We start from the raw sequence: 22,150 nt of genomic DNA on the forward strand, positions 1-22,150 counted from the left end.
ACTCTAAAAACATAAAATCACACCTCGACAAGCTCACCACCTACCACCAACCATCATAATAGTCTCAGCAAAACCCATAGTCAAGATTACATGCCTACATTGTACCACGTCCCCACTGGCAAACCCAGAGAATGAAGGCTTCAATTCCAAGGGAACTCCAAAGAGGAATACAGAGGAAAGCGAGCTTTTGGGGGTATGAGACTGTCGAGTGAGACTGGTCATAAAACACTATATTACTTATAAGGTTCATGATGACCAATACAATTAAATACATACAAAGGAATAGGCAGTCTGGAGATAACCGTCCAAGACGAAACACATCAGAGCCAATCTCCTGTCGTACGGACCCGCTCTGCAAAGGTAACCCACCAGGAAAGCACCCGGAGATGAAGAACCCGCCCACGATTAAGCCCTGCCCACACCGCCGAGGGACCCACGCCATGCACGCCCCGCCCAGGCAGCGGAGGCATCCGAGAGCCGAACGCCACGTCCGCGTCCAGCTCACGCAGCGGAAGGTACAAGCCACGCAGCCCACCCACACAGCGGAAGAGCTCTTGCCACCTTGCCACGCAGCGCCGCCCACACCATACACGCCCCGCCCAGGCAGCGGAGGGACCCACGCGACAAACGCAACGCCCCATTCCCCACGCAAGCCGCGAAAGGCCTAAGCCAAGTTCGGCGCCGTAGTTATGCAACCGCTGCGCCCGTTTCCGGAAGTGTAGCCCAGACGAACATCGGACTGCGCCTGCGCGCTGACGTATTCTCAAAGGCCCAATGAACGGAGGGGTGGGCTGCTGGTCTTTGGGCCCGGTTTCCGGTTCCTGTGGGCGTCTGTCTGTCAGCTCTTGTGCTACGTGGCTCTGGTGAGCAGGCGCGGAGCAGGTAAGGTTTCGTGTGGCTGGGCTTCGGAGCTACCCTTTGGGCACTAGCGAAGGCAGAGGGCGTGGGGGAGCCCTCCGGCCACCTGCTCCCTGTCCACAAGGCGTCGGAGAAAGCTGACTCAGAGCCGCGAGTCTGACGGAGAAGGGCTTCCAGGGCCTCGATCCCTCCGGCCGACTCTCGGCCCGGGCCTAAGCTTTGAGGTCGGCCGTCCTTGGCTACCTCTGTGGGAACGTTTCCACTCGGTTCTGTTGTCAGAGAGGGTCCCTTCGGGGTCGGCTCTGGGGCCGTGGGTGTGGAATGTGTCTTCGAGAGCTCAGTCCTGTACTGTGACGTGGGAGGGTGAATCTAGAGTCTGAGTCAATTCAGAAGGGGTTATTGGATCCCCTTCCCTGACATTCAGTGCAGTGTTTCGGTTGTTAACGCGTTGTTTGTTTAGGGAAAAAAGGTGCTTCGCTTTCATCAAGATACCTATAAATTTTAACCTCACTGGAGTTGAAGAACAGTTAAATGAAAACATTCTGGGCCTGGCATACCTGGCCTAGAATGTTTATAGAATTCCTGATATACTTTTAGTGTTTCATATATCTTGTTTTAGCAACCCACCCTGGGTGAGAAAACTAGGGCCTAGAGAGGCTACATTCCATAGAAAGGGATTTGTAGAACCACCACCTCCTCTTATGAATGGCTTTAATTCAACAGAAACTTACTGAGTATTTCTGTCCCTGGCCGCTGTTGTAAGTGCTAGAAATAAATGAAGTACAAGTAAGGAGCTGGTTTCATTAGCTGTTGTATTAAATACCAGTGACTGTTAAGGATTGGATGACGTTCCTGTTGTGTGATAGATTACACGGAAGAACCTGTTGATAAAATGTATAGCCGTTTTCCTTAAAAGGTGTGTCCAAAGCTAAAGATTTAGAATTTAGCTAAATAGCTTCTGAATCCTGGTTTAGCCAGATTTTGTGGTTTTAAAAATTGTATAGATAGAGAACAATCCGATTGAAGTCCGCATTTGCCTCTACTCTGGGCTCTTGAAGCATCCCAGTTGGCACTCACTGCACTAGACACTGGTGTCCCGGGAATTTAAAGTGAAATATAGAAAATGCTTGGTTGCATCTCAACACTGTAGATTCCTTAACAGAACAGTGAGAGGACTGCAGGGTGTGTAAGGAGTGGATGTATTGTCAGGTGCTTAGCCTTTAGTAGTGAGTGCCCTTTGATATTAAGAGTGTGCGCCTTGATCATTGAGAACAGGGGCAAGACCTGTGTTTTTTTACTGCGTTTGTTTTGATAGTTTGCTGGAGATTACAAAAAAATAGTGTTGATTTACTCTTGGAGTCTGTATTTTTTTTTTTTAAATGAGATGAAATCCACCTATCCATATCAGGATGGATTTACATTTTGATATGTCAGCAAGTCCTTGCTATACAGTAACACCAGTGATTATCTTTTTTTCCTTTTTGGTTTTTAAACAGACATCATGGATCAGGTAATGCAGTTCGTTGAGCCAAGTCGGCAATTTGTGAAAGACTCAATTCGGCTGGTTAAAAGATGCACCAAACCTGATAGAAAAGGTAATAGCTTTGGAATGAGAGAAAAAAAATTAATATTTTGCATTCTCTAAGCCCTATATTAATGTCTTCCTGTTTAATAATTGTTGTACTTCTTTCACCACTTTTATTGATTTATTTTTGCTTTGTTTTGGAATTGTCAGTTTTTGCTACATTTTGTATACTTTGTGTATCCGTTATGGATTTTTCTTTTTTATGTGTTTTCCAGGCGTATAAGGTTATTTGTTACAGCCTTATTTTCCATATTGCTTTTGCCTTGGTCATATGTAATGACTTTATAGAGTTTTCAGTATCTTTCACATTTCCACTCTGAAAAATCTTTTGAAACTCTTCATACTATGTCACTCTTCCCCTAAACCTCTCCCAAACAAAAAAGGCCTTATAATGAAATCAACAGCATAGTTGGTACCAACCTAGGAAGTTTCTTATTTATCATAATTCCTGTGTTAAAAGATGCACTAGAATTTGTCTGTTTCTGCTCTTTTTTTGACTGCTGCCTGAGTTAGGACTGGAAATATAATAGACAATGTAACATTACATGTTATATTACATATATAGCATGATATATAGAAAAATGTAATAAGGAGTGGTCCTTGCTCTTATGGAGCTTAGAATCTTTGAAGGAAGACAATCATAAACAAATAATGACAATTAGAGTTTTTCGTTACTGCTGTGGTGAGTATTATGTAAGGTAGATAGAGGAAGGTCTACCAGTATGTGATAGGAGGACTAACCAAGCTAACAAGCAGGGAGAGCTTCCCTGAGGAAGTAGTGTTCAATGGAAACATTACAGGGTCTGAACCTTTACATAAAACTCGGACCCCATTCGGTTTTTCAAGCCTTGTTTTTTGGCTTCATGATAATATCAAAGACAGTGGGCCTGTTGTTTATAAAAAATTACAGTCTGTGCTTTTATAGTTGATATTTTTATCAATGTTACAAAATTTTTTAAGACAAATACTGTGTATTCATGTTTCCTTTTTGGTATTCTAGTCATTTGCTAGGAAGATAAATATTTCTCTGCTTATTGATTGATTCACTAGCATGAACATGCACTTCATTTTTATATTTCCTTAAATATAAGTAAAACAGGAAAATTAAAAATCTGTCATACTTTATTGACTATTAATATGTCATTAAAAAAAATATTGCATACTTATTATCAGGAGAAGTGTATACCAGTAAGTTTATTTATGTCAGTGCTAATTTTTTCCCCTTTATTTGCAGTGACAGTGCAAAAAGTAATGTAAATTTTATGTTTTCTAAATCCAGAATTCCAGAAGATTGCCATGGCAACAGCAATAGGATTTGCTATAATGGGATTCATTGGCTTTTTTGTGAAATTGATCCATATTCCTATTAATAACATCATTGTGTAAGTAAACTTTTTGAAACAGACACTATTAAGGATAAAATGAAAATGCAGACCATTTGAGTTGACCGTTCGCTATTTGGTTAATATATAGATAATGTTTCTTTGATTTTTTAATGTTGTTAGAATCTACTGCTATTTACTGAGTACCAGATAATTCAAAGTAACTTTATATATTACATAATTTTTAAAGCTATTCTGAGAGATAGGCACTCATTTTTTAATAAGTAAAATTTTAAAGGATTGAGGAAGCTAGTTAAAGGTACTCAGTATGAGATAAAACAGGTATTCAGTGATAGAACCAGTATTCAAATCCATGTTCTCTTTGTGCAGTACATTAACTTGTCAACATTAAGGTGCAGAGGAAATATTCCCCATCTGAAGATCACTATAGTAGTAGAGTTCAAACCTAAACCAGATTGCCTATATTCAGATTTTTCTTGTTACTTAATAGCTGTCATAACTTTGGACAACTTAGCTCCTTTGTGCCCAGTTTATTCAATAGGGATAGTAGTTCCTGACTAGGGTTATAGAAAAGATAAGTGACTGGAAGTTGTGGTTAATGTAATGAGACACTGATACTAACTAATACACTTTAGTATATTAGGAGGAAAAAAACCTGAAAAACACTGGAATTGCTTTATTCTTTTCTAAATGCTTTTGCTTTTTAGATTCATTAAGCACTCATGATTCGAGACACCTTGTGGCAGTGTACAGTTAGAGCAGTCAGCTTTAGGCAATTTTGTTGGTGTGAAGACTTAGTACCTGTTGTAGTACTTATTTGCTCTGTGATTTTGTATTTGCTTGGTCTCTGAGCCTTACCTGTCATTTAGATATTTAATCATGAGATAAGCCTTTTAGGCTTATTTTATAAGGTGGAGATGCTTTGTAAACTATAAATCTCTTAAGTACTGGATATTTTACTATGGATGCTTGTGGAAGTTATCTTTTTTAAATGACACGTGACTGAATGAGCATGGTCAGGTGGATTTCTTAAGTAGGTTTTCATAGCTGTTATGCAGACATGTCACAAAGGATCACAGAGAGTTAGACCTGGAAAGGACCAAGTATCTCAAATCTCTTCCATCAGTTTAGAAATCTCTGCTATATTCCTAGTGAGGAAAGCCATTTTTGGAATTTTGGAATCATGGAACAAATCCTCAAGTAGAATTAGGAAAGCTGAGCCTCAATGTCTTTGGGCTACAGCCCATACCTAATCAGTAAATAGAGTGGGTAGAGTGGAGTCTGTGATGTCAGCTCAGTGCTTCTGCTATGCAGCTTCCTAGCCCATTGTCAGACAGGTGTAACTTACAGAATTATTTCTTAATTGATAATGTAATACTAATATATGACTATATATATTCATGCATATGTGTATATATATGTCTGTATTGTAGATATGTGTGTATATGTATGTACTGCAGAACCTAGTACAGTATTCTCTTGTGCATATTGAAAGCACTTGAGTAAGTGTTGAATTAAGTGAACGATGTAAGGTTCTTAACCTTTTTCTAATGATCATGATGGTAGTAATAATTGTTAACATTTATTATGCACTTGGTGTGTGCCAAGGACACACAGCTTAGTGTGAGTTGACCTTTTTAACTCTCATGACAGTTGTGTGAGATTAGCAATGTTATTATGCCCATTTTATAGGTGAAGAAACTGAGGCATGGAGAGTAAGTACATTGCATGCCTGTAAGTGGTAGAGCAGCATGTGAAATCCAAGTTCCAGAGCCTCAGTTCTTAACCACTGTACAGGCCATTACTCATTCTGAGTCACAGGCCTCACTTCAGGCTTCAGTTTGCATTTCATTAGCCCTCTTAAAAATCCAATACCTAGACTCCATTGCCTATTGTGGATATTTTCTTGCTAAAGACTCAAGTCTTCAGACAGATTCTCACAAATAACTGCTAAATAAATTTCCTTTATCTTGGGTTTACTTGGTGTGGTTTGTTTTTAGCCTAAGAATGGACATTACCCTTGTTAAATTACTTTTTGCTAGATTCCCTTATAGAAGACTTCTGAATTTTGAATCTGTTCAGCATTGTTATTTACCTTAGTTTTATGTTAGAAAACCTTTTATTTCATTATATGAGTTGTGGTCTAAAGTACCTTTTAGGATGAAGCACTCTCAGTACACCTTTTTGAAATTGAGATGTTCCCAACAGGTCTTTGAAACAAGTGTTAAAAATTTGCTTTCTCTTAATTCTAATTTCTACAACAAGCACAGTATATGTTTTGCAAATCTTACTGATTAGAGATAGTTGAGCTCTGACATTTAGGAAGCTAGTTGCTTAGAAAACTATTCTTCTAGTAACAAAAATGTATCAAAATAAAGTTAAAAGTTTATATCTCTCTAGATAGTTTTTACATTAAAGTGAGGGCCAAATAAAACATTTTGTGAGAAAAGCTATCAGAAAACTTACTCTTTTCATGATATGCCATGACAACTATAAAACTGAAAGAAATATTTTTCCTGTTGAAAGAGCGTATTAAAATCTTTTTGAAATGATAGCAAGTGAAGAATAAACAAACTTCTCTTTCATTAGGCTGAATTATCACTGTTTTCCTTATGATGATTTTTTTCCCCTCTTCTGTACAATTATAGCCATCAGAATTCATATCCACAGGGTTATAATTTAAAGGATTTATATAGTTGTGGGTATTTTAGTTTAAGCAATACAGTTTAATGAAGTAAGCCTTTAGAACTTTATGTTAAAGTTTAGATGCAGGGCTATTTTTTTTTAGGAGTATTTTTGGGTTGGCCAGATTGTTTGTTCAGGTTTTTCAGTAAGATGTTACAGAAAATCCCAAGTGAACTTTCATTTAGTACAGGAATTATCTTCTTTCCTTAACATTACAGTTTTAAAACATGTATCTCAGTATATTATTTTAATGTTCATGCTGTTGAAACTTAGACATTCTTCTATAGGGAAGGCAATTTTTGTTACTACTATTAATACAGGTTTCTGGATACAGTGGTTGAGAACCAGTTTGTACATCAAATTGAAAAAGTTCTCAACAGTCCTGTTACGTAATTCATAGTTTTCATCTTGTTATGAAAGACATGCTATGCTGTTAAGCATGTTTTTCAAGTGAGGATTCTGAGTCTTAACAGATGAAGCCTGTTCCAACAGCCACGTCATCTGTAAGGGCCTTTTCAGTTCCAAGATTTTAAAGTTCAGTTTCTTCTCTTTTGTGCTGTTTTGGAGTAATATAGATGTGGTTCTCAAATAACTGGTTCTGGTTCCATAAAATTACAGCATATTGCATTTCAAATGTATTATTATATTAAAATCTTTAACACTCAAAATTGACCATCTTTCTTTCTTTTACAGTGGTGGCTGAATACCTTTTTAGAAAAGTAGTTTTCATCTTGGGGATTGGTGAGCAAGTGAGGATTTGAGAAGCTGTTGCAGCAGAAATTTGTCTCTGTGTTGTATGTTTTTCTTTCATTTTTTTCTTCCAAGATGTTTTCTATTTGTAAATTAAAATAATTTTAAAATAGACGTCTTCTCTTTTGTCCATCACAGATACTTATTAAATTTTAGCGGTAAGAAATAATGGGTTCTATTTCCTTCTTCCCACTTTTCCTTCCTTCACTCCTTCATATTTTGGTTTACAGGAAAATTAAAAGGCACAGTGGAATATTGCACTTCCTGAGTTTTCCTCTCTCAGTCTGATCATGAAAGAAGGAACAGCAAATAAAGGATGGTAATGACAGTGAGGGAGTTTGAAGTAGGGTAGGAGTTTTGTCTCTGAGCACTCATAGTATATATAAGTAGTCAGCGCTCCTCTAAAAGTTTAAGTGCCACTTGAAATAGCTTCCTGAAAATCATGGTTAAAAACTTTAAGAGCTCCTCTTCAGATAAACCATAATTAGTCACACTGTCATAAACATTGGAGTTCTGAATATTTTAAAGAATTTACTGATAATTGAATATGAGATGAAAAGGGGTCTTGTCTTGTTTCCCCTTTAAAAAATAGTAATATAAAATTGAGACAGTTTATTCTCAATTTTCTGTGTAAAACTATTATTGATTTGTTCATTCAGGGTTTAATTATTGAACCTTTATTTCCCGAGTTCTGATTTTCTTCTTTTTTAAAAAATTGTTTAGCAGCACATGTTTGGTAAGTGTCCTCTGAGTCTTTGTGAATAAGGTAGACAGGTGTCTTGACTGGTACTGCTGGGCAGGGTTCCTTAGTTTTGAGATCCATGGTTCAGAGAGTGAGATACATTTTCATAGTTTTAGAACAGATTTTCTGCCTATTTTTGAAATATTGTTTACTCTTGAATGAATTGCTGTCTTTGAGGAAATAAAGCCTTGGCCACCTCTGCTTTTCAGGAGACCATGTAGTCATGTTTGACAGTTGGCTAGTTAGCTAGCTCCTTACAGGCCAGAAGTGTGTATACACTGTGCATATACATGTGTGTGTTGATGTGTGTATGTGTTGATGTTTGTATGCATATGTATGTTTGCATATATGTTTATACAAACATGCATATATTGAATATCTACACATACAGGTTTATGTGTATACACATATTAACTGCTTACCTAGAAATTAATCTGAAATGTATTCTTGGTAAAATGTCAGAATTGCTTCTGGCAAATGTGTATATTTTCTTATAGGATGAAATGATTTGAACATTAATGTTGCCTTGATGTAAGTTAATTATGAGTCTCTATTCATAGTGTGCATTTTGCTGACTTGTTCCTGACACACTGGTAGGTAAGACATTATATAAATACTCTGTAAATGTGAAGTGAGGGCTAATCAAGGACTGGTGATAGAGTAGAATAACCTTCACACTCAACAATTGAATTCTGAAATAGGAAAGAATAGCTTTTTCTTACTAACCACACCCCTAGTATATCTGAGAGCTAGTGCATTTGTGTTGTAAACAGTACTTCTTAAGTTTAAGAAGCACTTGAGGGAGTTTCTTCCCACCCTGAAGAGTCTGAGTCAGCAGGTTTGGGAACCTGAGAGTTTGCATTTCTGCCTCCCTGCTGATGCTTTGGTATACAGAACACACTTCCAGTGGTAGGATTTGAAAGCTCTTGATAATTTTCTGGTGTCTTAATAGCTACAGTAAAACATGTTACCACCCTTGTGGCAGTTTTGCCATTTCCATGAAATCCCTTCACCTTACAACCAAGTGTTTGACCACCTACAGTAAAATCTGCTTTTAACAACAAAAGCCAACAGAAAGGCCCATCAGAGAGGGAGTCAGTAATAGTCCAGACAGGGTGGCAGTCTTGATAGGAGAAGGTAGGAAGTAAAGCCTAGCTCCTATTTCAGTGGCTCTGGCACTGCTGGAAAGCGGCACTTTGTACCAGACTCTGTCCCTTTTGGGACACTTGCGTTCTGCCTGGAAGGAAGCATACTGAGTTTTACTGAGTGCGGGAGGTACCATCATGTTTGTGATTAAAGGGTGCATCTCGTATTAGAAAGCTGCTCCAGATGAGCTGAGATCTACCTCAAGTTAACACATGTCATGATGTGCTCTAGAAAGTCTTATGGTAGATTTCCCAGGTCCCGTGGGTGCAGTTTTGCAAGGCTTTTTTTTATATATAGCATCTCTCACTCCCTTTCCACTACTGTATTAGTGTATATGCCTATCTCTTTTTTTTTTTAAGTCAGCCTTGGTTATAATAAACTGTTCTGTAGGCTTTTTTAGACAGCACCTAGAAAAGGCTCTTGAGATAACTTGATTCCACAATTTAGTAAAGTTCATTAAATATCAGATAGTTCACTAATTACAATTTAACCAAAATGGATTTGTATTCTCTTCCCACCAAATACTGAATTTCTAAATGAACAGTATCACAAATGTTGACTCTAGTAGAGACTGGAGCATTTATGTAAAATATAATTTCCAAACTATTCCTTCTCAGTTGATCCTCTTGATAACCCTGTGTAATAAGTAATTTGGGTAGTCTTCAAAATATATCCACAATTTAACTTCTACTTACCCCTCCACTCCTCACTGCTACTATACCATCCCTCCTGAATATTTTACTTTTTTTGTTTTTTAAGTTTTATTGAGATGTAATTGACATACAGCACTGTAAGTTTAAGGTGTACAGCACAATGATTTGCCAACAAAGGTCCATCTAGTCAATGCTATGGTTTTTCCAATAGTCATGTATGGATGTGAGACTTGGACTATAAAGAAAGCTGAGCACCGAAGAACTTATGCTTTTGAGCTGTGGTGTTGGAAAAGACTCTTGAGAGTCCCTTGGACTGCAAGGAGATCGAACCAGTCCATCCCAAAGGAAATCAGTCCTGAATATTCATTGGAAGGACTGATGTTGAAGGTGAAACTCCAATACTTTGGCCACCTGATGCGAAGAACTGACTCTTTGGAAAAGACCCTGATGCTGGAAAGATTTAAGGCAGGAGGAGAAGGGGATGACAGAGGATGAGATGGTTGGATGGCATCACTGACTCAATGGGCATGAGTTTGAGCAAGCTCTGCGAGTCGGTGATGGACAGGGAAGCCTGGTGTGCTGCTATCCATGGGGTCGCAAAGAGTTGGACACGACTGAGTGACAACTGAAGTACACAAAGCAAATTTTCAACTTTTTTGGTGCTGGTAAGCTAGTATCAGCTAACATTGTGTGTATTAGTTTTCTGGAATCAGAATACACATAAACCTCCGTGTGTGTGTGTGTGTGTGTGTGTGTGGAATCAGAATACACATAAACCTCCATATGTGTGTGTGTGTGTGTGAATGTCTGAAGGTTGTAAAGACCTCACTAGACCTACTCCCATAGTTTACATTTTAAGACAACAAGATTAGCCCAAAGGTTTTTTCCAGAGACTGTCCTCAGCAAGATACATTATTGTTATATAATCCTAAGGAATGTAGAGGGGAAAAAGTTTGTCCTTTCCTCCTCCTTGAGAAATCCAGACCCCTCTCTCCTTGGGAACCCCTGAACTTATCAATCTGCCTAGGAATTGAGTCTCTCACTTACTTGGGACAGTAGCAGTTATGGGCTTTCAGCTTGCCCTACTTTCTTACCCCTCCCTCCCACTGCCTATACAGAAAAGTATTTCCTCCTCCAGTGATGATTTTGAGTTCTTGTGTTTCTGAAAGAAAGAAAGTGAAGTTGCTCAGTCATGTTCGACTCTTTGCTCCCCTATGGGTTTCAGGCCACCCGGCTCCACTGTCATGGAGTTTTCCAGGCAAGAATACTGAAGTAGGTTGCCATTTCCTTCTCCAAGGGTTCTTCTGGACCCTGATCCTTTCACCTCTGTAGCAGGGTTCCCTGAAACTGTATTTAGTCGGCCTTACTCCAGATGGTGCCCCTGGAATTCTGATTATTTTCATCTGGCATTTTCATTCATTGTCCCTTGTCCCCACAGCTCATCCACAGTCCTGTTCGGATTTCTCATATCATCAATTTCCAAAACCAAAGATGGCTTTCAAGGAAGGGCTTTTAAAGGCAATATTAGAGCTGAAAGTTGCTGGGCATGTGATCAGCTTGTGGATTTTCTGATTGGTTTGTGGTGAGGTGACAGGAGTCTGAGTCATCAACCTTCTGGTTCCAGTTAGTCTGGAGTCTACGTGCTTGTGCTCAGCATCCTCCACTTGTGTGTGTGGGTCCTCCTAGTTTCTACAGAACAACTCAGAGATATGCATCGTGTTGTTACATTTATCCCTTGAGGAAGAACTAAGACTTTGTTTTACTGATGAACTAGTATTTAAGCTAGTGCATCCCAGTTGGCACAGTGGTAACAAATCCCCTGCTAATGCAGGATATCCAGGCAATAGGAAGTGCATGATTAGTCATTTTAGTAAACTGCAGAATAGTTACCTCAAGACATTTTAAAACGTGTACAAGTCATTAGAGATGGTTTCTGAGGTGTCCTTTGCTGTTGCTTTTCTGTGACTGCCTTATTCAGAGGAGGCTGTAGGCTACCTGAAAATGTCCACATCCCAACAAAGCTGACCATCAGTTCAGGAGCACTCCCTGGATCTGCAGCGGTTTTCTTCTAACACCAAAAGTGTCATTTTTGCACCTCAATTCTCTGACAACTGAGCATCCAGCAATTGAACTCAATCTTGACTCTACCTCGAGCAGTGTCAGCTCCCACCAGCTAAAGGCACTCAGTCCCACAGGACTGCTCCACTTCAGATGCCAACTGGAACTCCTACTTCTGACAGCTGGCTACAAATCTGGGGCTTTCTATAAGCTTCCTCAGATTCAGTAATTCACTAGAATGAATTACAATCTGGGTCAGTCATCTACTTATGATTGTGATTATATATGCATATATATTCAATATATATATATAATATGTGTGTACTTATTATGCCTATGTTTAAAGAAATACAATGTTGACTTACCGATATTACATATCAGTCTTTCCCTGGTTCTCTGTTGTTCAGTAACAAAACGTTTCATTTAAAAGATTTCACAGATAAACATAAGCGTATAGAGTTAGAAGGAAAAATGGTAGAATTTCAGAAGCACAAGAGACTGTCAAATCCTTTTGTAGATGTGGACAGTCCAGCACCCCTGGCCTCAGAATTCTACTCTGAGCAAGAGCCCTCCTGTCTTAATTTGATTATCTGTTTACTTGCTTTACTGCATAAACTCATTGATTCATATTTTTCAGTGGTTTATGATTCTTTATTGTCTTTAAATTTGCCATTATTTAAAAATGTACTAAAATAAATAATAAATACTGAAAACTCATCTCTCATTTAAATGTTTGTTTTTTGGTCTTCTGCTCATGTTTCCTTTACCTAATCTGGATTGTCTTAATAGTTTCAGCACAGTTAGAGCCCCTAGGAGTCTGAGGTTCTTTCTCCTACCTGTGTGCTATCTGTTGGTGTTATAGGTCCTAATGTTAATATGACCTGAATTAGATTAACCTGCTGTTGAAACCAGCAGTTGCAAAACTATGCTTATAAGCTAGACTATCCTCTGAATGTTCTATAACAAGTCATTTAGAAAACAGATGTCAATAAGGAGTAATGTTTAGGATCAGTAAAAATTATACACTCAGGAGTCCATGAAAATACACGTGAAAGAAAAGTTTTAGGTAACAATACTTACCCTTTCACTGTGCCCTGTGCATTCTTATATTTTCTATTAAATGTATGTGCAATGTGAAAGCGAAATTCGCTCCGTTGTGTCTGACCCTGTGACCCCCAGATTCTTTACCAGCTGAGCCAAGAATACTGGAAAGTGGGTAGTCTAGTCCTTCTCCAAGGGATCTTCCCAAGCCAGGAATCCAACCTAGGTCTGTATTGCAGGCAAATTCTTTACCAACTGAGCTATCAGGGAAGCCCATGTGCTCTGTTGTTTCAGACCTGTCTGACTCTTTGAGACCCTATGGACTGTAGCCCGATGGACTCCTCTGTCCATAGGATTATCCAGGCAAGAATACTGGAGTGGGTTGCCATGCCTTCCTCCAGGGATCTTACTGACCCAGGGATCTAACCCATGTGTCTCCTGTTTTCTCCTGCATTTGGCAAATTCTTCACCTGTTGAACCTCAAAACATTACACTCTAAGGTATAGGTGCAGAGGATTACTGCTTTCTGTCTGTAGTGGGCTGAGGGGTTAGATGAACTCACTGACAGCCAGTATGGATGGACTAAAGCCGAGGAGACTGCTGAAGACTAAGTGTGCTCTTAGAGCCTATGCAACACTGGGCTGGGGGAAGGGTCTTTGAAACAGCTGAGGTTGAATTCCTGGCAGTCTATGGGATGTGATCTTGGAATAGATTTGTAAACAAAAGCCCTGCATATATATATGCAGGGCTTTTGTTTATTTATTTATTTTTTGGCTGCACCATGCTTCATGTGGGGTCCTAGAGAAGAAAATGTGAATTTCTTGCATCCTAGTCTATGGTGTAGAATTCATACCTGGGTATTTTGTAGTATAAACCTGTACAAGTTTCACATATAAACATTTTATCAAACTAATAAGGAACAGGATTTTAAAGTCAAGTGTTATAGAGGCCTATAACTAAGAACATCAACATTCTCTGTTCCTTCAACTTGGCAGTCCTACTCTCTAGAAGCATACTTTTTATTTTAGCTGTTTCTTCTGATAATTATCTTAACCTCAAAATCATAAGAACTATTTATAGATTTATTTATTTATTATTTTATTATTATAATAATTTTAAAAAATAATTACTTATTATTTTATTATTTTTTATTAATTTTTTTACTTTACAATACTGTACTGGTTTTGCCACACATCAACATGAATCCACCATGGGTGTACACGTGTTCCCAATCCCAAATCCCCCTCCCACCTCCCCCCCCACTCCCTCTCACACACACACCATTCCTCCGGGTCATCCCAGAGCACCAGCCCCAAGCATCAGACATACCCTTGATATTCTCTTCTGATAGGTGATACTTAATTCACAAACCTGCCATTTTTCCTTCTCTAGCTTCCTAATCTAGCTAAACCACTATTTTTAATTTCTAATTACCTTTGTATCTTTAAATAATGTATTCACACCTCTATTTCTTGTTCTAACAACTTGTATAAGATATCTTTTAAACTCCCCACCAATGGGATGAGGATATTTGTGGACTTGCATTTCTCTTCATTTGGCCCCTCTCCATCACCTCTCAGCTTCTGTCATCTCAGCTTTTAATTTTAATCTTCAGACTTGATACCATGTCCTTTCTGTCATTTTTTGCTTTGTATACAGGTAGATTCTAAAGTTAAATATTAATAGCTGGTGTTCACTATTATAAATAAACATTGCAAATTTTTCAGCCAAGTCATGTACCAGGATTTACATTCCTTTTCTGACCAGTTGTATGTATTTTGTGTTTTGAAGTTTTTATTTCTGTTTTCCTTAACATTGTCTACATTTATCACCACTTCTCAAAGGTGAGAAATATATGGGATTTTCCCTTTTTTGCGTCCTTCCCACCGCCTCTCAAGCCTGTCCTCTCATTCCAATTCAGAGTGATCATTTTCTTGTCCTGATGCATAATTGTCACCCTGAGATCTTTCTTCTCTTCGATTCTCTTTCACTTTCTTGTTTTGTTCTCTTATTTTACTGTAGTGTATTGCCAAATCACTTCCTAAATAAATGTATAAGAGGTCAAAATATCTTTAGTCTAATATCATACTTGATGGTTTAACTGCTTATAAAAACTAGGTTATGAGTAACTTTAGTATTTTTCCACCAGAACTTTGAAGATATTCATAATAAATTGTCTATGATAAACAGTGCTGATGATAAATTTTCAGTGTGATTCTCAATTCTTATTGATGACTTTGTTATAATTATTATAATTGTAGTTATTATTATTAAGTCTTTTAGGATTTTTATTTTACCTTGATAAGTTTCACAAAGAATTGCCTAGATGTGATTTGTCTTATATGCTGGGCACACATTAGACCTTTTAAGTATGAAGACCTGTGTATTTAAGTTGTAGGAAATTATTTTTGAAAATGTTCTTTCCTCCGTTTTCCCTGTTTTCATTTTTTTATTCCTAGAACTCTAGTTAGTCAAATGTACTTTCTCGATTATTTCTCAACATATTTGCTGATTCCTTGTCCTGGAATTCTATTTCAAGTTCATATATAAAGATAAGGCATAAACTATGATTGAGAGTTCTCTAGGCCAGTCTGTTTGCTCTAAGATCCATCCCTCACCCTTTACCTGCTCTGTACTAGTGGCTGACTCTGAAAATTGGATTTCCAGACTCTTAGAAACCGGTTTCAACTATAGGGAGGCCCTGGCTGGAGTAGGAAAGAGCCTAGATTTTTTCTATTCGTTTTAAGCTCTGAGTAACATTTGCCACAGTGTTGCATTTTCCTCTGGTTCGGGCTCCTGGGCATTGCTCTGACTGGGCACACCAGTCAGAGGTGTGTCCAGTCAGAGCAATTACTCTGACAAGGAACACCATCTTCCCTATTATTCTTTCAGATTTAAACACATTTTGCTAATTTGGATGTTTCCTCACAATTACTTATTTCCTTTCTAACTTTTACAACTTTGAAATGAGCTCCTTGTATTAAATTTTCTATCTGCACAATGTGGACTATGTTCTCTTGTCTTGACTAGATTCTTACCAACATTATCTTTGGACCTTATATACTAACAAAATTTACCAATGGTGGCAGGTAGCTAGCCATTATGTTTGGAGACTCCTAATCACTAGGACAGGAAGTCTTCTGGTACCAATCCATCTTTGGAGAAAGTTATTTTATTATTAGATGGCCCAGGGTAAAGACCCTTGTCTGCAATGTTCTCTGCCTGCAGTGAGAAAGGGGAATGGGACTCTGTTTATTTTCAGCATCATTCTTCATCCAGGGTGTGCATTAAATTTATTTTTCTCATACATTATTCAGTACTGCAAGGAGATCCAACCAATCCATTCTGAAGGAGATCAGCCCTGGGATCTTTTTGGAAGGAATGATGCCAAGCTGAAACTCCAGTACTTTGGCCACCTCATGCGAAAAGCAAGAGAGTTCCAGAAAAACATCTACTTCTGCTTTATTGACTATGCCAAAGCCTTTGACTGTGTGGATCACAATAAACTGGAAAATTCTCAAAGAGATGGGAACACCAGACCACCTGACCTGCCCCTTGAGAAATCTGTATGCAGGTCAGGAAGCAACAGTTAGAACTGGACATGGAACAACAGACTGGTTCCAAATAGTCAAAGGATACGTCAAGGCTGTATATTGTCACCCTACTTATTTAACTTCTATGCAGAGTACATCATGAGAAACGCTGGGCTGGAAGAACCACAAGCTGGAATCAAGATTGCCAGGAGAAATATCAATAACCTTAGATATGCAGATGACACCACCCTTCTGGCAGAAAGTGAAGAGGAACTAAAAAGCCTCTTGATGAAAGTGAAAAAGGAGAGCTTAAAGTTCAACATTCAGAAAACGAAGATCATGGCATCCGGTCCCATCACTTCATGGGAAATAGATGGGGAAACAGCGGAAACAGTGTCAGACTTTATTTTTTTGGGCTCCAAAATCACTGCAGATGGTGACTGCAGCCATGAAATTAAAAGACACTTACTCCTTGGAAGAAAAGTTATGACCAACCTAGATAGCATATTCGAAGCAGAGACATTACTTTGCTGACTAAGGTCCGTCTAGTCAAGGCTATGGTTTTTCCAGTAGTCACGTATGGATGTGAGAATTGGACTGTGAAAAAGGCTGAGTGCCAAAGAATTGATGCTTTTGAACTGTGGTGTTGGAGAAGACTCTTGAGAGTCCCTTGGACTGCAAGGAGATCCAACCAGTCCATTCTGAAGATCAACTCTGGGATTTCTTTGGGAGGAATGATGCTAAAACTGAAACTCCAGTAATTTGGCCACGTCATGCGAAGAGTTGACTGATTGGAAAGGACTCTGATGCTGGGAGGGACTGGGGGCAGGAGGAGAAGGGGACAGCAGAGGATGAGATGGCTGGATGGCATCACTGACTCAATGGACGTGAGTCTGAGCGAACTCCGAGAGTTGGTGATGGACAGGGAGGCCTGGCGTGCTGCAATTCATGGGGTCACAAAGAGTCGGACACGACTGTGCAACTGAACTGAACTGAACTGGCTACACCCTCACAGCCAGGCTGAGAGGCAATGGTGGTGGGGAAATCCTCCACCTCACCACCCACACCCACGACAGAATCCAAGAAGCATGAGCAAGCAGAAAGGAAACCAAACTCAGCCCTAAAACAAAGGCAGCAAGAAATCCCACCCACCAAAGACCACAACATTATCCCGCTGCATTTTTCCACCTATCTGGGGAGATGCCTGAGAAATGTCTCGATGGGGCTTCTCTTAGATTTCCCTCCGTCATGATGCCAGTGGGAGGGAACCTGGCTTCTCAGGGCTAACATGAGCATGGGCCATATTTGCCGTCACTAGTGGAAAAGGAAAGGAAAGGGAAGGAAGCCAAAGCGAAGCCCGACATGCAATGCCTGATGGAGACAGAAGACCCTAGGCCACTGTGGAGTGAAAGCCGCTGAAGGGCTACAGAGCTCCCCGACTTCCATTTCCACAGGAAGATGAGGAAAAAGAGCCCCATCCCAGTCCTACCTCCCCTCACCCCCTCAACCAACACCATCATCCCAGAAAAGAGAAAGTAGAAGCCATGTGCGTGCCAAGGGAGCAAAACTACCAAACAGTGCCTCTTTGGGCGCACCTGGCGCCTGGGAAACAGGGGCCCAGCCGATCGGTCCCTGCCGTTCATGGTGGGCAGTCGATCGTGTGCCATGAACCCTTGGCTGGGTTATCCACAAACTCCCTGAGACGTGATCCAACCCCAGGGACTGAGGGAAAACGTACCACTTGAGATGCTGGGGGAGCCGGACGAAGACATGGTATAAGAGCCACAAGGTCCCTGCAGACTGCTGGCCTAGTGGGCTGGGACTAAAGAGCTCAAGACTTTGGATGGTGTGAGGCAGCTCCGCCCCTATTTATGTAAATAGTTGTGGGTGCTTAGATGGAGGGGACCCCCCTGGGTCTTTCCAAGCAGAGACCCTGGACAGAATCCCATGAAGCGAGTGGGCTTTCACAGGCACGGCCCATGCCACAGACCCCCAAGGTCCATGTTCAGCTGGGTGAGCTGTTCAGGGCTTTGGTCTGTGGCCCTGCCACACAGTGGGTAGGATCAAACCCAGGCTTGGGTGCCATCAGCAGTGCACAGAGTCCTAACTTCCCAGGAATTCCCATAGGCCCCTTTGAAGTTGCCGCTCAAGCGCCCTTTCCCAGCCTGCCTTGCCTTCCAAAACGCTCTGGGTTTTCCTGCCTTTTCACATTCCACACATATGTCGGCCTCAATTGCCTCTGCCACCTCCTCAGGGGCATTCCGGACACTGGACGTTCTCTCCAGTGCCTCCACCTGGATCCCTCACTTTCCCTGCTTCCATATCCCACATTCCTCCCCAACTCCTCCATGCTTTCCTGGTGTCCTTTCCCTATAGCAGTCCCAGTCCACCACCCCCAGGGCTTTGAGTTGCCTGGAGCTCAGGGCTATTGCCATAGACATATTGATCCAGCATCTTGAATAGCAGCTCACATCCTTTGGGGCTTTTTCAGGTGGAGCCTGATGCTTGCATCTCCCCGGTCCACCCCCCCACCCAAAGTGCCCTGGAGTGACCTGTGTAAGGGGACAGTGTACCCCCTTCTCTTAGGAAGGAGGTTCCACTAAGCCAAGGAAGGAACCATGGACATTCTGTGCAGAACAAAGCCCTGACCTGTGCCAACAATGGGACATGGAAAGAGTATGTGCTTTCTTAACGAAACAGAGGGTGCAGAGGAGAAGGAGGAGGCAATCAGGAGGAAGGAGCAGACAAAGAAGGAAGAAGGCCTAAGACATAGAAGGAAATGGTCCCTGCCCAGTGCCCTGCCCTCCCCAGCACAACCCACCCCCCCACTCCCAAAGCTTTGATTTGTTGGGAGCTCAAGTCTACTGCCAAAGTCATGATGGGCCAGCATCTCGGATGGCAGCTCATGCCATTCTGGTCTTTTTCAGCTGCAGGCTGACGGCCATACCAAACACCCTCACCCACCCCTCATCCACCCCAAGTGCCCTGGAGAGACCTGAGAAAGGAGATAGTGTACCCCCTACTGTTACGAAGGAGGTTCCTCTAAGCCAAGGAAGGAAGCAAGTGTTTACTGGTCCTCTTGACTACAGGACTGAACATAAGGGTAACAGACCATTCCCAATTATACAAGGTTAATATATTGTGCCTTAGTGCAACCCTGGTACAGCCCCCTAGGTGGCATGAGAAAAGGACTAAGGCACCAGATTATTATAGCAAGACAGCTTCCACTCATGCTCACCTAGGTAATGTGATAGATTAGTATGGCCACTGTGGCTGGTCAAAACCATTAACTACAGCCAAACTCACACTGACGCTCAGGTTTGCCTTACAAAAGTGGGGCAAGGCAGAGTGTGAAACTGACCCCCATGTGCTGCCAACACTCTACAAATAGCAAAAAGACACTGAAGCCAAGATAATATTGGGGAGTGAGATGTATCAGGGCATAGCACTGGGATCAGCAGCCAGTATGGAGAGGCAGAAAGGCGACTAAGTCTGGTATATAGACTAGGCACTGGAAAAGCAGTCAGTGTGGGGGCATCTACTCTGCCACTTCGGGGCCTGAAGATTTCAGAAATAATCCCAATGCTAATCAGCTGCCAAAGAAAGACACCTGGTCTTACTGCCTGATACCTCCAGCAGATAAATTGTGCCTTTTCCCTCAAGGGACTTTGAGTGGCACCTTTGGTTGTTTCATAGGTGTTGAGATCATTATCAACACAACAGAACTACAAATAGTCTACAAAACTTCCTCCAACACACACCCAACAAACTCTTTTCCCCCATCACTATATACCAGCCCCCATGGGGTCCAGGTGCACTTCATCTGAGAAGACTTCCAGCCAAGTCAGCCAGGGATGACACTCACAAGCAGCCATCTGAGCAAGAAGACTGACAGAAATAGTGATAGGCAGCATACATGCAAGTTGAAAGCCATGGGGCAGGGGCACAGGAATTGTCCAGGTAAGGAGGAGCTCAGATAAAATTGGGCCCCTAGGAAATCAACCAGGGCAGCACCTCCACAGACCCAAGGGTGGCCTTATACCTTGGAGGTCAGGCAGCCTTAGCCATATCTACACTTTCTATGACCCAGCCTCACCACTAAGCCCACTTGAGAAGGACCCATTGTCATGGAAAAGCTGCCCACATGTTCTTCATCCCATCTGAACCTACCCTAATCTTCTTCACCATGGGTCCCACATCTAAAGACAATGTTTTCAGACAGCAACCACATCCATGCCTGTGTACTACCACAGGCTTTGACACAGGATGGGAGCAAGCAAGGCAGCTCCTCATAGTGAGGGAACAGATAAGTTGAAAATGAGCATTCCCCCTTAGCACACAACCTGGGAACCACACATATATCCATGCCTGTGCCAGACACCAGGCTGGAGGGACCCTCCCTGACTCATTGGAGGAAAGCACAGGCTATAGTAATCAAAGGGAGGTGGTGGTCAGCTGCACCAAGGAGTCATCACCGGGGGAGTTAGCAAGCTTTGCTCACTGGCAGTGGCACCTCACCAATGGGTACTACATATTTTGAAAGTGCACCACCTTAAGGGTTCAGTACCCCACCCCCAACTAGCACTCAGATCACCAGAGAGGGCTTTTTCTACCAAGGAACACATTCTCCATTCATTACCATTTCCCAGTGAGACCTTCAGAAGTACTTCAACAGTTCAGGGCTTAGTTGGGTCTGGAGTAATTCGTTGCAGAAGTAATCAATGGACCAACCTGAGACTTCATAGTGAAGGCTGGGAAGCACTGCCTCTGACTCATCTGGGTCTCACTTGAAGTCTAAGACCTCTTTGCATTGCCTGCCCTGCACCATTGTTCATGTGTCCATATATAACCCTGGCAAAAAGGGACTCACAGCACCCATCCAGCTAAGTCCATTGCCCTTGTCACAGAGTAGGGATGGCCATAATGAAGCACCTGCCCCACAAGTGGGGAGGGTGTGTCCCCATTATATTGAGCTCCAAGAAAGAAGCACAAAGAGTGCCCCACTACAGTTCAAACAGGATAGGATCAATGAGAAGAGAAAATAATACCACCATCCAGTCTCAAGCATCTGAGGGAAGACCTGGAACCCTTCAGGAAAATCACAAGCAAGTCACTAAGACACACTTGTGGGCTGATGGGGCACACAACACTGGGGCCCAGCCCTCTTCATGGTAGGAAGAACCACTCAAGAAACACAGACCAAGAAAGTGAAGGGTGAGGCATCAGAGGACCTCAGCCTTGTCAATGCCATTAGACAGATACTGGAAGACTGAAATCACATCAGATTCCACACCCTGGCTTTCTACACACCAGGAGGTAGAAAAGCAAGGTGAGGGACCATGGGAAAGGAAAAAAAAAAAAAGCCCTGCTAACATGAGTTCATCCATCATCTAGAATGGCTTAGACACATCCTCAGAGAGCCCATCATCACTATAGTGCATAATCATGGTACATAAAACCTCACAGAAGGAGGTCTAATGAGAACAATCACTGGTAGAGTCTTCTTCAGCCTTATCAGCCACCTTTCCTCAGGTGAGCATGCCCAACAACCCCAGGAAGATTACATCTAATGCATGGCATGGAATCTCTGTGATAGAGCTGTCTCAGACACTACCAGCTGCCTCTGGTAGGGAGCACACAGCATAGAAAACCCACCATGCATGGCTTTACCTCCCTTGCATTGCTATCAACTGCACTGCAGGTTGTCAGATAAGCCATCTAGAACCAGCACTCAGGCTCAGGGCAAGTCAAGAAAG

General features: G+C 41.4%; 1 protein-coding gene across 1 annotated transcript; it reads left to right on the forward strand.

Moving 5' to 3' along the window:
* Positions 1 to 484: 484 nt before the first annotated feature.
* SEC61G (SEC61 translocon subunit gamma) lies at positions 485 to 7,343 on the forward strand. Its single transcript, XM_068982406.1, has 4 exons — positions 485 to 882; positions 2,355 to 2,453; positions 3,723 to 3,825; positions 7,165 to 7,343. The coding sequence occupies exons 2-4, from the start codon at positions 2,360 to 2,362 to the stop codon at positions 7,172 to 7,174; spliced, it is 207 nt and encodes a 68-aa protein (XP_068838507.1). The 5' UTR covers positions 485 to 882; positions 2,355 to 2,359; the 3' UTR covers positions 7,175 to 7,343.
* The last annotated feature ends 14,807 nt before the right edge of the window (positions 7,344 to 22,150 follow it).

The sequence above is a fragment of the Capricornis sumatraensis genome, chromosome 10, assembly GCF_032405125.1.
Source record: "Capricornis sumatraensis isolate serow.1 chromosome 10, serow.2, whole genome shotgun sequence".
Lineage (NCBI taxonomy): Eukaryota > Metazoa > Chordata > Mammalia > Artiodactyla > Bovidae > Capricornis > Capricornis sumatraensis.